The 14250-nt window shown below is 39.5% G+C and overlaps 1 protein-coding gene across 1 annotated transcript; it reads right to left on the reverse strand.

The window, feature by feature from the left end:
• Positions 1 to 527: 527 nt before the first annotated feature.
• Positions 528 to 12208, reverse strand: cab39l1 (calcium binding protein 39, like 1). Its single transcript, XM_062999807.1, has 9 exons — positions 12028 to 12208; positions 9114 to 9278; positions 8767 to 8931; positions 5525 to 5643; positions 3920 to 4088; positions 3504 to 3563; positions 3316 to 3381; positions 1894 to 2037; positions 528 to 1330 (listed from the first exon to the last, which is right to left on the reverse strand). Exons 2-9 carry the CDS (start codon positions 9228 to 9230, stop codon positions 1139 to 1141), a joined length of 1032 nt encoding a protein of 343 aa, XP_062855877.1. The 5' UTR covers positions 9231 to 9278; positions 12028 to 12208; the 3' UTR covers positions 528 to 1138.
• Between the last annotated feature and the right edge of the window lie 2042 nt (positions 12209 to 14250).

The raw sequence follows: 14250 nt of genomic DNA on the forward strand, positions 1-14250 counted from the left end.
GTGTTGGTGCAGGCAATATGAAAAAAGACTTGTTAATGTATTGTCATGGCTTTCCCGGTTTCTAGATTTCTGTGTTCAAGGTTAATTAAAAAATCTGAGAATCAAGAAAACAGTTGATCAGAGGCAGTTGTACAATATTACAAAGCATACAGGATGAGGTTACAGTTTCATGTCATGTATCTTTTTAAAGTATGCAAACGTTTAAAGTATGCAAACTCAATTCGTTTCACAGCTAGTAAATGGAATGGAATACTATCTAGTTTTAAAATCTATATTATAAATAACCTCACCCACAGATAAAATAATGTTCTTATCAAGCCAAAGCAAAGTTGAAGTATGTTACATGAAAGCTTTGACAAGAACCCAAGAACAACCTAAATAAACAATGTTTTTTTTTTTTTTTTAAGTGTAACCAGTCAGACTGTAAAGTTAGTAAAATTTAATAGGTCTAATAGACGTAAGGATTAGTGAACTAAATTTTAAAGACGCTACTTGAGGATAAGTAACTGATTAATAAGTACTACAGTGTTGTCATAAAAGTGTGTGTTTTATTTACAAGGGTTATGACGTTTTGTAGCCATGCTTTCAGTTTATTGTTCACATTTGCATTCTACCGTGATCTACCCATAACTTAAATGTCTTCTCTAAAATTTTGAAATGTAGTAGAAAAAATGCACAGCAAAAAGGTTTGTCCTTAAACAAATGACTTCTTGCTTCATTACAGAGAAAGAAGAAAAATCAGTCAATCAGTGGGTCAGTTTTTAACTTATAAAAATATATTCTACAGATGAAATGATCTGGTCACAGATAGTCAAAAGACCCAAATAGACCGGTGTCAAAACATCAAAAGGCTCAATATAATTCATCTAAGTTTTTACTCATGTGAGGAAAAGGCTTTGGAGTATAAACAGCGCTTGAGGTCGACCTGCATTACTGACAGTAAAAATCACCCTTGTTCATAACAAATGGAAAGACAGAGTTTGCACATATTGACTGTTGCATTTGTTTACCCATTTCAGATGCTAGTTGCAAATAAATTGGTATTTCACTAAGGCCCGTCTGTCTTTATTCTCTCTACATCCCACTAATTCCCTCCCTCATCTGTACTACGAACGTCACTCCTCCATCCTGCTCTTCTTTAAGCTTCCGCCGTTGGCGCAGGCCTCTTGAGGTCTCGTATCTGCTTGATGAGATAGTTCTTTTCGTCGCAGAACTGCTCGTCCTCTGAGCGGTCTATCTGGAAGTGACTCAGAAAGTCCACCAGCTTGGACTGGTTCTTCAACAGAATGTCAAGCACAGGCTGTGTCTTATTTGGGTTGGCGACAAACACCTAAAAGCACACAAGAAATAATGTACATTTAAGGTCACTGAATAATTCACAGTGTTTATGATTGTGTGTTCATTTTCTCCCCTAAAGCCAAAACAAACAACTGCACTTTTTGTCTGATTTATTTATTAGGATTTTAATGTCATGTTTTACACACTTTGGTTACATTCATGACAGGACAGATAGTTACTGGTCACACAAGATTCATCAGTTTAACATCAAACACAGTCACGGACAATTTTACATCTGCAATTCACCTCACTTGCATGTCTTTGGACTGTGGGAGGAAACCGGAGCTCCCGGAGGAAACCCACACAGACACGGGGAGAACATGCAAACTCCACATAGAAAGGACCCAAACTGCCCCACCTGGGGATCAAACCCAGGACCTTCTTGCTGCGAGGCGACAATGCTACCCACTGAGCCACTGTGCCGCCCAAAATAGTCAGTAACACGTCATGAAATTACTGCCAACAACAAGGCCTACTGCTATTCAAAGTGAATTGATTCTCTCTCACACACACACACACACACACACACACACAGAGAGAGAGAGAGAACCATACCTTAAAGACATGAAAGGCCTCAAACTGGATGTTGCGACTGTTGTCCCTTAGCATGTTCATCATCAGTTTCAGGTTCTCTGCTCGACTGATGTATCTGGTCATGACTGTAAAGTTGTGTCTGTCCAGCAGGAGTTCACCCAAGAGCTGTGTGAGAGAACAGATTTTTGCAATGTTTTATTCAATGTACGTATCCTCAGCAGTGTGTGTGTGTGTGTGTGTGTGTAAAACAGAACGGGAGGGAGTACGCACAAACTGGGTGTGTGTCACATTACAAAGCCTGGAGTCTATTATCCGGCAAGTCGGTGAATTCATTTGTAGAGCTAATTTAATTGTCTCTACTGAGCTTACAGTAAACTACACCAGCTGAGGAGTAAAATCACTCTGTAAAACAGCTGTTTACCTGCAGAGAAAGTAATGCCACTAACATATCCATCATACACCCATGCAGGTTGTATCTCAAGTCCCCACAATCAAAACAGAATCCAACTAAACCTCTAAAGCACAATGAATTTTATAAACCACTAAATGCAACATTAAAAATGATCTTTAAAATGCTGCATGGAGAAACAACACCAAGAAATGCAATAATTAGACAAGTAGAGTTTCAACCAAGCTGCTGTTGCTGGACCTATAATAATATATGCACTGTAAAATATTTCATGTTTTTTATCTGAATTCTTCCCCCTTTGTCTTTCAGTCTAGTCATTTTCAACTCCTGATTGTAAATTCACACCCCAAACTGATCAAGGAGAGTCAGATAACCATACACCACCTCCGACAGGTGTCCAATCTGTGGCCGCTCATCACCTGCCAGTGCTGGGTTCCTACACAGAGCTGTATCATGTACAGACAGCCACACTAAGCTCCATGTGACAACCCCCCCCAAACACCCATCAGTGGATCTTCGGCAATTTGAACATGATGTGCTAGAGCGTAGACTGCTGACTGCTTTGACTTCCCCATCTCCATCTCCATTTTGTGGGCAACATTCAGATAAGCAACACTTATTAAGCTAAACTTGGCAAAACTCCTTAGCCATTTCTTTACCAGTCAATATTCCAAACATATGGACATGCAAGACAAGCAAAAAAAACTCTACAGCACGGTTGTGTGTAACAACAAACAGAACTACACCTGTAGCTCTGCCTGACAAAACATGTGACCTTTGTTAACCCTTGAATTGTTAACGCATGGGGCAGTTGTAGCCTAGTGGTTAAGGTACTGGACTAGTAATCAGAAGGTTGCTGGTTCAAGCCCCACCACCGCCAGGTTGCCACTGTTGGGCCCTTGAGCAAGGCCCTTAACCCTGAATTGCTTAGACTGTATACTGTCCTAGTACTGTAAGTCGCTTTGGATAAAAGCGTCTGCTAAATGCCAAAAATGTAAATGTAAATGAATTGTAGAAACAGAACAGAGCCTCACCTTTAAGGACTGCCTTTTGGTTACATAATTATCAGAATGCAGCAGCTTCTCGTACTCTGTAAACACCTGGAGAAATATGTCGATATGATAGTTTGAGCCTTAAATAACTCAATTCATCCAAAGTTATCAGTAACTTGACTTACATTGGATTATTTTATTAGGTATAAAATCAGAATAGTGATGCTTACTTTGTCATAATTTGTCTCCAAGAAATCTGCACACATGATCTTGTGTCTCGTTAGAAGATCCTAAAAATAAAACCACACAGTAAAGGTCAGTCTAAGACAAGTCCACACTTAAAATGACAAAGCGGTTTCACACCTGACGCAGAGCAGACACAGAAGTGAAATAGACTGCTACAGTGCATGAATTTAATCTGATATCGCAATTTGCATATTTTCCATATTATTTATATCAATCGCTTTGTCCTGGCCGCTACAAGTCTGGTTCAACCGAGAACCCATCCGCTCAAAAAAAAACCCTCATGTCTGTGTAGCCATGTCCCCTCCAAATCGGTCAGAATTATTATGAGCGCCTGTTAATACTGATCTCTGGTGACATTAAATATCAGACACATGACCAGAAATTATAGCACTAAAGGCACCTTAAATGAGGCGAATGCATCAGAGGCAATGTCAAAGGTTGAGAGGTCCACATAGCGGAAGAAGCAGTAGAATTCCTCAGAGAAGAGGACAGTTCGGGCAAGAGGTTCATGACGCAGACACTCCCTCAACATCATGCCACAGTTCAGAGCCACTTCTGGACTCTCATAACTGAAAAAAAAAAAAAAAAAAAAACATATTGCCAACATTAACACTACTAAACCACTAAATTATAACATAGCTTCCTAACTATTTTCCCCTTTTCAGCTGGTTCTGTATTTTGGTGTCACCACAGCGGATCATTTTGGCCTGCATCCCTGAATCAGCACAGTTTTCATGCCAGATGCCCTTTCAACCCTTGTTTTTTGTATAGGACTGGGAGAAGTACCGAGCACTTCTCAATGGCTTCTGTTTGGCCATCCACCCCCCTCAGACACAGCCAATCCTGTCTTTGTAGACACCTGAACAGCCAATAGCACCACTGAGATTTGAATCCCACACTTCCAATTTTTTTAAAGGCAGAAATGTTTATTCAACCTTAGTGTTTGGACGCTAAATAAACACCATGTAGTTGTGTGAACAAAAGGCACACAAGTTATAATTTACATTGTCAGAATTAAAAACCAAGTCATTACATTTAAGAACTTGACTGTGGATCTCAGCAATCTAAATGTGGCAAAAATATAAAACATTATTTACTGAGCCGGAACAATTTCGATACTTAAGAAGCTTGACAGAACCTTGAACCTTTGTGGGGTTATGCGTTCAGCCAAATTGGGCATCCAGGCAAGTTGTGACTTCATCAGGGAGGTAACAGAGCTCCGACTGTCCTGTGCCGAATTGAGAGAACCTCTTGGATGGACAACCACCTCTACAGCTGTCCATAAATCAGGCCTTTATGGCAAGGTTTTTTGCACCGAAAATGATCAGAACTAACTATGGACTTTATCACAGACTGGACTGAATAAAGAAGAACTCCAATTGTTTGTTTATTCTATTCGCTAATTGTAACTTTTTGATGAGTTTTTCCTTTCCACCGTTGCTTTTGGCTTGCTCAACTGGGGTTTTTGGTCTGTCACTCCTGAATTATGTTAAGTTGTTTTGAGACAATTGTGTAGTCTATTGTAAGACGCGCTATACAGATAGATGAAATTGACTTGACACTATTGAGTAAAAGGCATATGACTCCTGCTTGGAGTTTGCTAAACAGCATGTAAAGGACTCTGGCAACATGAGGCTTCACTACCATGTGTTCCCGGCTTCCAGGGTAGAGGAAGTAAGCTGTATAAGACCATATCCAATAGTACATTTGTAGATCATGTACTGACTGTTCATCCACAGGTCAGCTGTTTCAGTGAACCATTTTTACAGTAAAAGCCAATTACAGAACCTTTTGGGTTTTTTTCTTTACATGCTTAATGAACCAAATTAATTAATTAATACATTTATTACTAAGTACACTAAGTCTGCTGCATGCAGGAAATGGAAACTTTCTAATTCAGTTTAACAGCCATAATGCACAAGTAATGTCAACTGGAACTGACAGGATAAATCAATGATTTTTTGGGTATGCTGTATGGCAGTACCCAGGGGGCTGGAAAACTCACCCTTTCAGCAGCATGAAGAGAATCTGAGAGTGGGAGGAAATGTACTCAACGGTGGGGGTGCGAGTACCAATCTGACGACGAACTATGTTGCTAAACAGATGAACCACATCCTTCTTTCCCTTTGGGGAGCAAAAAAAGTGCATTTAATTACTGCACATGCAAACAAGACTCAACTCTAAGCAAAAGCAATGTCAAGCAGTAATGAAAACCGTATGAAGTAGATTAAGCTTAAATCAAAACACATCACAAAATACCACTTTCACCACCTGTATCTCACACACTAATGTAAACTGTGGTATTTCTGTCTGCATCTTTCTTCATTTGTAATAATACATTTCTATTTTTAACCATTCTGGGCAATGCTTTAAAAAATCTTAATGAAGAGCAGTGGGACGCTGCACAAAACAACTCTTTTGTCATCAATATGCATTAGACATAAATTAGCTCCACAGGAGGTTTCCATTCGTTAAGCCTGCCTACGACCGATGTGTTCAAACAACAGCTTCCATAGTGAATGCTTCAGAGTTGTACAGACGGTGGTCACCACTGGATTAAAACATTTCAATGACTGTTATATTTTGGGGTAATTGCTTTACCAAAACCCATTTCTAACTAATTTTGGAGTTCTGACCACAATGCAAAATCCTCACATAATCAGCACATGGTCTTATGTGTTACACTATCACATTTACGGCATTTAGCAGACGCTTTTATTCAAAGCAACTTACAGTACTTTCAACTTCCAGACCTTTCGATTACTAGTCTAGTACCTTAACCACTAGGCTACAACTGCCCTATTAGCACAAAGACGGATTTTGATAAACTTGAAAAACAAGAAAATAATTTGTAAATATATATATTTTCAGCATTATTTTAAATAAACAGTTTCTGACCACTTTATTAACCATCTCCTACATACATTCAATTGCCATTTCATTTACTACACCCAAAATAAAGAGAAACTTTTGGGGTATAAATGCCCTGTAGTCCATATGTTGCTCTTTTTGCTTTGCCTCTCTTGTACCTCAACAATCAAATAGAAATGGTCCCTTAAGAACCCCAGTGATCAAATATTATTTGGGTGGTTGACCATTCGTAACACAGCAATGACACTAACATGGTAATAACATTGGTAAAGTGTCGTAATGGCATTACTCTCAGGTGTATCCGCTTATCTGTTATCCATTATAAAAACACACTTTACACATACTACCCTCTTTATTTCAAGCATATGCCCTAGTAGCGCTCATTGTAGCTGGACAGTTAGAAATTAGAGCTACTATCTAGCTGGTTAATGTTGGTTCTGTTTCACTGGTACAGAGGGGGTGACAAAGAGTGCTGAGCAACAGATGGGCTACGTTCAGAAATTTTACAAGGTACACCTAGTGGGTGTACAATGGCCAATAAATGTATGCAGGATAAGTAAACCTAACAAAGTGACTGGTGAGTGTTTGTGTAAATCCCTAATTGAACCCTAAAATATCACATTAATGATATTGATCATCTAACTGCAAATAACCGAAAAAAAGATCGTCCAAGTCATACAGTGTATCACAAAAGTGAGTACACCCCTCACATTTCTGCAAATATTTCATTATATCTTTTCATGGGACAACACTATAGAAATAAAACTTGGATATAACTTAGAGTAGTCAGTGTACAGCTTGTATAGCAGTGTAGATTTACTGTCTTCTGAAAATAACTCAACACACAGCCATTAATGTCTAAATAGCTGCAACATAAGTGAGTACACCCCACAGTGAACATGTCCAAATTGGGCCCAAAGTGTCAATATTTTGTGTGACCACCATTATTATCCAGCACTGCCTTAACCCTCCTGGGCATGGAATTCACCAGAGCTGCACAGGTTGCTACTGGAATCCTCTTCCACTCCTCCATGATGACATCACGGAGCTGGTGGATGTTAGACACCTTGAACTCCTCCACCTTCCACTTGAGGATGCGCCACAGGTGCTCAATTTGGTTTAGTCCATCACCTTTACCTTCAGCTTCCTCAGCAAGGCAGTTGTCATCTTGGAGGTTGTGTTTGGGGTCGTTATCCTGTTGGAAAACTGCCATGAGGCCCAGTTTTCGAAGGGAGGGGATCATGCTCTGTTTCAGAATGTCACAGTACATGTTGGAATTCATGTTTCCCTCAATGAACTGCAGCTCCCCAGTGCCAGCAACACTCATGCAGCCCAAGACCATGATGCTACCACCACCATGCTCGACTGTAGGCAAGATACAGTTGTCTTGGTACTTCTCACCAGGGCACCGCCACACATGCTGGACACCATCTGAGCCAAACGAGTTTATCTTGGTCTCGTCAGACCACAGGGCATTCCAGTAATCCATGTTCTTGGACTGCTTGTCTTCAGCAAACTGTTTGCTGGCTTTCTTGTGCGTCAGCTTCCTTCTGGGATGACGACCATGCAGACCGAGTTGATGCAGTGTGCGGCGTATGGTCTGAGCACTGACAGGCTGACCTCCCACGTCTTCAACCTCTGCAGCGATGCTGGCAGCACTCATGTGTCTATTTTTTAAAGCCAACCTCTGGATATGACGCCGAACACGTGGACTCGACTTCTTTGGTCGACCCTGGCGAAGCCTGTTCCGAGTGGAACCTGTCCTGGAAAACCGCTGTATGACCTTGGCCACCATGCTGTAGCTCAGTTTCAGGGTGTTAGCAATCTTCTTATAGCCCAGGCCATCTTTGTGGAGAGTAACAATTCTATTTCTCACATCCTCAGAGAGTTCTTTGCCATGAGGTGCCATGTTGAATATCCAGTGGCCAGTATGAGAGAATTGTACCCAAAACACCAAATTTAACAGCCCTGCTCCCCATTTTCACCTGGGACCTTGACACATGACACCAGGGAGGGACAACGACACATTTGGGCACAATTTGGACATGTTCACTGTGGGGTGTACTCACTTATGTTGCAGCTATTTAGACATTAATGGCTGTGTGTTGAGTTATTTTCAGAAGACAGTAAATCTACACTGCTATACAAGCTGTACACTGACTACTCTAAGTTATATCCAAGTTTCATGTCTATAGTGTTGTCCCATGAAAAGATATAATAAAATATTTGCAGAAATGTGAGGGGTGTACTCACTTTTGTGATACACTGTATCTCTATCATCACACGCTCACTTCCTGTGCTTCACTCTAGCAAAATTAATGCACGATGTACTCAAATATCTCACTTATAGTAAAATATAAATAAACAAATATTTACCTCAAAGTCGATCCTCTGCAGGTTGGCTATAAGAGCGATAAACAGGTTGGTATTGTAAAGCTCCTGAGCCAGCTGTGCCACTGCTTCAGTTTGAGGCTCTTTATCTCCAGTGCCACACAGCACCTCTTTCAACAAAGCTAGGTTTTTCGAAACCTCCTCAGCTACCTGTCACAGAAAAGTGTCACATTTTCCACTTACAACACTATGAAAGCATATGCTCAAGTCAAAACCATGGTGTTAATGTTTTCTAAACACAAAGCTTGCTGTGTATACTAAAACCATACACAACCCCAGAGCTTAATTTGAAGTATAGGTAATTAGACTTGTGTGCGTATTCCTCTGTTCACCTTTTCACATTTCTTGTTGTCAGATGAATCCAGCTTCTCTAAAGACATCATGTTATCCTTGAGATTCTTTACAATCTCAGCTGGGCTCTTCTGAGACTTCCCGAATGGGAACGGCATGGTGTTCAGATGGTGTGGTTGGACGTGGATGGACAAGAATCCTTTCACCTTGGAAAAAAAACACACGCTCGTGTAAAATTTCTCAAAAAGAAAAAAACAAAATAATAAGGGATGTACAAATCTACTATGGCATTAAGACAGTGATGTTGATACTGGTATAAACTGCTGGATTAGACATCTGCTATGTTGTATACGCTTGGCAGTTTGATTATGTGTTAAGTTTGGCTTTAGAAGAATTTATATTATACACCTTTTTTTTCCTATTCCTCTTAAGTAGTAATTTCTCATTTCTTATTGCAATTCCTCTGCCACATGCACCACACCCACACTGGCCAAAGTCTGCACACACTTCCACCAGCACGTGTGAAGCTAGTGACTGCCTTTTCCTAAACGTACACACACACATACACACAGAATGATGTATTTCTCCACCACTCACGTAGGCACCTCAACCAAACAGAGGAATTCAGTGTTGCAGTGGCAAAGTGGCGATTCCCCACCCAACCTTCTTTTTCTTAAACGCTGACAACTGTACCTGTTGAGTACCAAACCAGACCTATGGCACTCAAACTAAATCTGTTGTGACACTGGAGCACCTTTGTTTGGCTACTTTGAATACTGTAAAATTGTGCATACTGACAGTGTTTTGGCTTCTTTTTTTTTTACCCTAAAATCATTTCAGAGATAAATATAACAAAGAATCCCAAACCCACTGAGCCATAGTAACTGTTCCATTGTGTTTCTAGTCTGTTTTTTACCAGGATTCTTTGCTTTCAACCTACTAGTCCATGCCCCTGGCCTGTTTATTTAAGTATTGTAGAATTCAAATAGCGAGACCCTATTATTAAGCATCTACGTCTTTGTGCTTTGCTACACACAGCTGTAAAAGAACTTAATACAGCACTTGATACAGTAGCATTATTTGTATTTATATTAAGTACTTTCAGGTCGGTCATGACTCCTGATATCCTATAGTTGACATATAGGAATTGGTCATGTGAAATTACACCAATTCCAAGGGTATAATCAGTGTTATCACAGAAATCATTATTAAGCAAGAACAAGTGATGACAGTAACACAGCATCATAAGCTATAAAAAGCTGTTAATTAACACTTTTATAAGCAGAATCAAAATCATATGATCAAGAAATGCCAACTAATAGTTGTATTAATCACAAAAATCAAAAGCTTTGGGAAATAGCGTCAAATGTCATGGCACCATATGTCAAACACTGACAGATCACCCCAGCAATAAGGAACAGTTGTCAGGCACTTTCCATGATGGTTGTTAGATGGCACAAAAGTTCAGCCCCAAAATCACCACAGAATCTAAACGCACCTTTATGAGCAAGTTTGAACAAAAACTGTACATGGTGGGCTTCATGATTTATGGCAGGGCTACAATCTAGGAAACTTCTGTTTCAAAGACACAAACCTTGGTGTATGTGGATTTTTGAGCAGTGGGAAAATGTGGTCCGATGAGTTACATTTGAAAAATCCTTTCAAGGAAGCAAACGGATAGCTTTGACCCTCAATGTCTGCTATGATAGGGATAGTGTAGCTCCAATTATCTTTACAAATATTAGAGAATTTTACAGGAAATACAGGATGATATGCCTTCACGCATACAGTGGATGACCTCAACGTAATTGGACATTGAAGTAGGGGAAGTGTGAAGTACAAACTGTCAGGTAGATATCCACCACGTTCATCCCTTAAAAAAACTTACATTTTCAGCATGTAGCAGACGCCTTTATCCAAAGTGACTTACAGTAGTGTGACCGTATACAGTCTGAGCAATTAAGGGTTAAGGGCCCAACAACAGCAACCTGGCAGTGGTGGGGCTTGAACCAGCAACCTTCTGAATCTGATTACTAGTCCCCAGTACCTTCACCGCTACACAACAAAAAATCTGATCTTTTGAAAGAATTATCTGACATTCCACTAGAACATATATAGAACTTGTAAAACAGCATTCCACCCCAGATTAAAGATGTTCTGGGTCTCATACATATAACGATACTCTATTGTTTCCGTTATTTTGTCCATCTGTTGTATGAAAGGCAGTCAGGCAGCAGCCAATCCACTGCTACATGGCTAGCTGAGGCGGCTAAGCAGGCTGAGGTCTGATAGCTATCGATTGCCACCACCCAGGCGAGATGACTGACACAGTCAGCAGGCATTGACGCACGTTTATGTCAAATTGAACCCACATGCCGAATTGCCTTACGTGTGGGTTTACTGCGTTTCAATAATGTTTAAACAACTTTAAAGACACTTTTAATGCGCTTCGGTAGCATTAGCATACCAAGTTCTGGACATAATTCATTCAAGTCGATTTCCTGTCTCTGCCTAGCTTGCTAGCTTCCTAGATGCCGGGATAGAAATTAAACTTAATAGGTTAGAAAGTGCAGATCTGACAGGAGCTGGATGGTTTTAAAATGGTACAGGAAAGCACATGTAGCTTAAATTAGGTTACTTCAATTCAATCGTGATTTCTCATTTGGAGTGTAAAAGCACTATTTAACTTTTATCAATGACAGCCAAGTTAGCGAATGTAACTTTAGTCTATTAAACAGTGATGCTACTGAAACACAATAACTTAGATCAGCAAGAGAAGCAGATTTCACTGGAAAAGGAAACTTATTACTACCACAGATCAGCATGAAGTAAAAAGGGGTTGAGAGAGAGAGAGAGAGAGAGAGAGAGAGAGAGCAGGATGGTTTAGTTTCTGTGCGCAGCCACGTTAGCTTGACTGAGCCAGTTTAACAAGCTGAGAGAGAAACAACCACTCACCACATTCACCTAAACCGTCCACTTCAAGTTTCTGGACTTCAATAAACTGTTTTGAAGTACCAAAACACGACTTCAAACAAGCGTGTTCATGTTGTTCGCTGACAAAACACGCTTATATCTTTGCTAGAAAACAGAAAGTCGGCTTTATTGTTACTCGTTTTAGCTTCAGTAGCAAACTAAAGTCCTTCACCGACCAACTACATCAGGGAAGTTAGCGAGAGGTGGTGGACCCGCCCCCTTTCAAGATTGACATCTAATCTGACCAATAGGAGCATGACTACTCGTAAACGCCCTCTTTCATTAAGGATCCCTGCCAGATTTGACACATTTCTGAACGCCTCTAGTGGTAACAAGGTGAACTACAGTAGCAAGTGATATCGCACCCACTGTATCAGGAAACGTTAGCAATTTAGCAAAGGAGTCTTACCATATTTTCATCTGTGAACAATAAAAATAGTATATTGAATGTTTTAGGTTTAATCTCATTCCCATTTATGTTGACATTATAAGCATTTCATTGTACAATGTCTCTTTAGAGTCTTTAATGTGACAGACATGGGGAATGTTTATTTACATATTTATTAGGATTTTAACGTCATGTTTTACACACTTTTCTTACATTCATTAATGTCAAACACAGTCATGGACAAGTTTGTATCTCCAATTCACCTCACTTGCATGCTTTTGGACTGTGAGAGAAAACCGGAGCTCCCGGAGGAAACCCACACAGACATGGGGGAAACATGCAACACAAACTCCACACAGAAAGGACCCGGACCGCCCCACCTGGGGATCGAACCCGGGAGCTTCTTGTTGTAAGGCGACAGTGCTACACACTACATGCATTCCCTTTGTTTTGTTCAGCATTTAAACAATTCTGATGTATCATGTTCTTCAGATATTTCCACTTTATTTTTCCAACAAAATTAATAATGACTAGTGTACCTTTAAATCCCACTGACCGTGAGATATACGGACACAATCAAAAGTACATAGAAATAATGGTGTTATTAATTTTGCTAAATAATCAAGTTTATTAAAACTTACAAGTGGTACAGCTGGTAGATTTGGTACCACAAAGCAATATGGATCCTAAGGACCTGGGTCAAATCTTGTAAAACTGATGGATTTTCATTGTGATTGGCTGTCCACAGTCAAGCAAGCTTTACACCACCATAACTATAAGGTTTTTTATTGTCATGCCAACCTAACTCATTGTAACGTAAAACTTACTTGATTGTGGACAGCGACACCCATGTTCCAGCATGTTCCAGCATACAGTGACAAATTGTTTTAACACCTTACATAATTTTAAGACTATTATTAGTAGAAGTATATAAGTTCTTTACAATCTCGTTAAGGTTTCTTTTGACAACTAATGTCCAAGCTTTTAGAAGACATTTAAGTGGTCCTGCCTTTAAGCTACAGCATAAATGTATCAGTGAATCAGATTAACAAACTTGTCAGCACTTAACACCAGTTATTTCACTCCAGCATCAGCCCAGATACAGTAGTAAGTAATTAACTGATGCATTCCTGAAGAAATTAGGAAAACCACAAATCATAAGCATTAGATACCAGTTTTGCAGTATCATCTGCATAAAATAATGTGTTGTATACAGACATACAGTAAAATTAACATCAGTTGTATGTATGATTTATTTTATATATACTGTATATATACTGTATATATATATAAATCCCACATGACTTGACTTACAGTTGTCAGTATGAAAACCACTTTAACATTTAAATATTAACATATAATTAAATATTAAGTAAAAATAATAGTCATAAAATAATATGAACTTAATTCAGAGGATAATTACTTGTTCCACCTTAATGAATTTGTTATGCTCCACCACTATCACGTGATGTTTTTGTGGCGCTCTTATCACACATGGATGAAGGCGTGAAGCAGATAAACTGTTCCTCAGAAAAGGTCTCCCACAGCAGGGACACACAGAGGAACTGTACATGGCCTCTAAGAACAGAAGTAATACAGATGTGTTGTAGGCAATGAAGTAGTTATTAAGTGGTAATTACACTTTAAATGGTCTAAATGTGTTTAAGCATGAACTAACCCAAATGTTTGTTCCTTCTGGCAAAGTCTCATGTTCAATTGGGAGGTTTAAAGATTTTGTGAAGATTCTAACTCAGAATTGCTGATTGAAGGCCTTTATTTTGTATTTTTTTCTTTATTAACCTAAAATTTCATGAAAA

The sequence above is a fragment of the Trichomycterus rosablanca genome, chromosome 8 (assembly GCF_030014385.1).
Source record: "Trichomycterus rosablanca isolate fTriRos1 chromosome 8, fTriRos1.hap1, whole genome shotgun sequence".
NCBI lineage: Eukaryota > Metazoa > Chordata > Actinopteri > Siluriformes > Trichomycteridae > Trichomycterus > Trichomycterus rosablanca.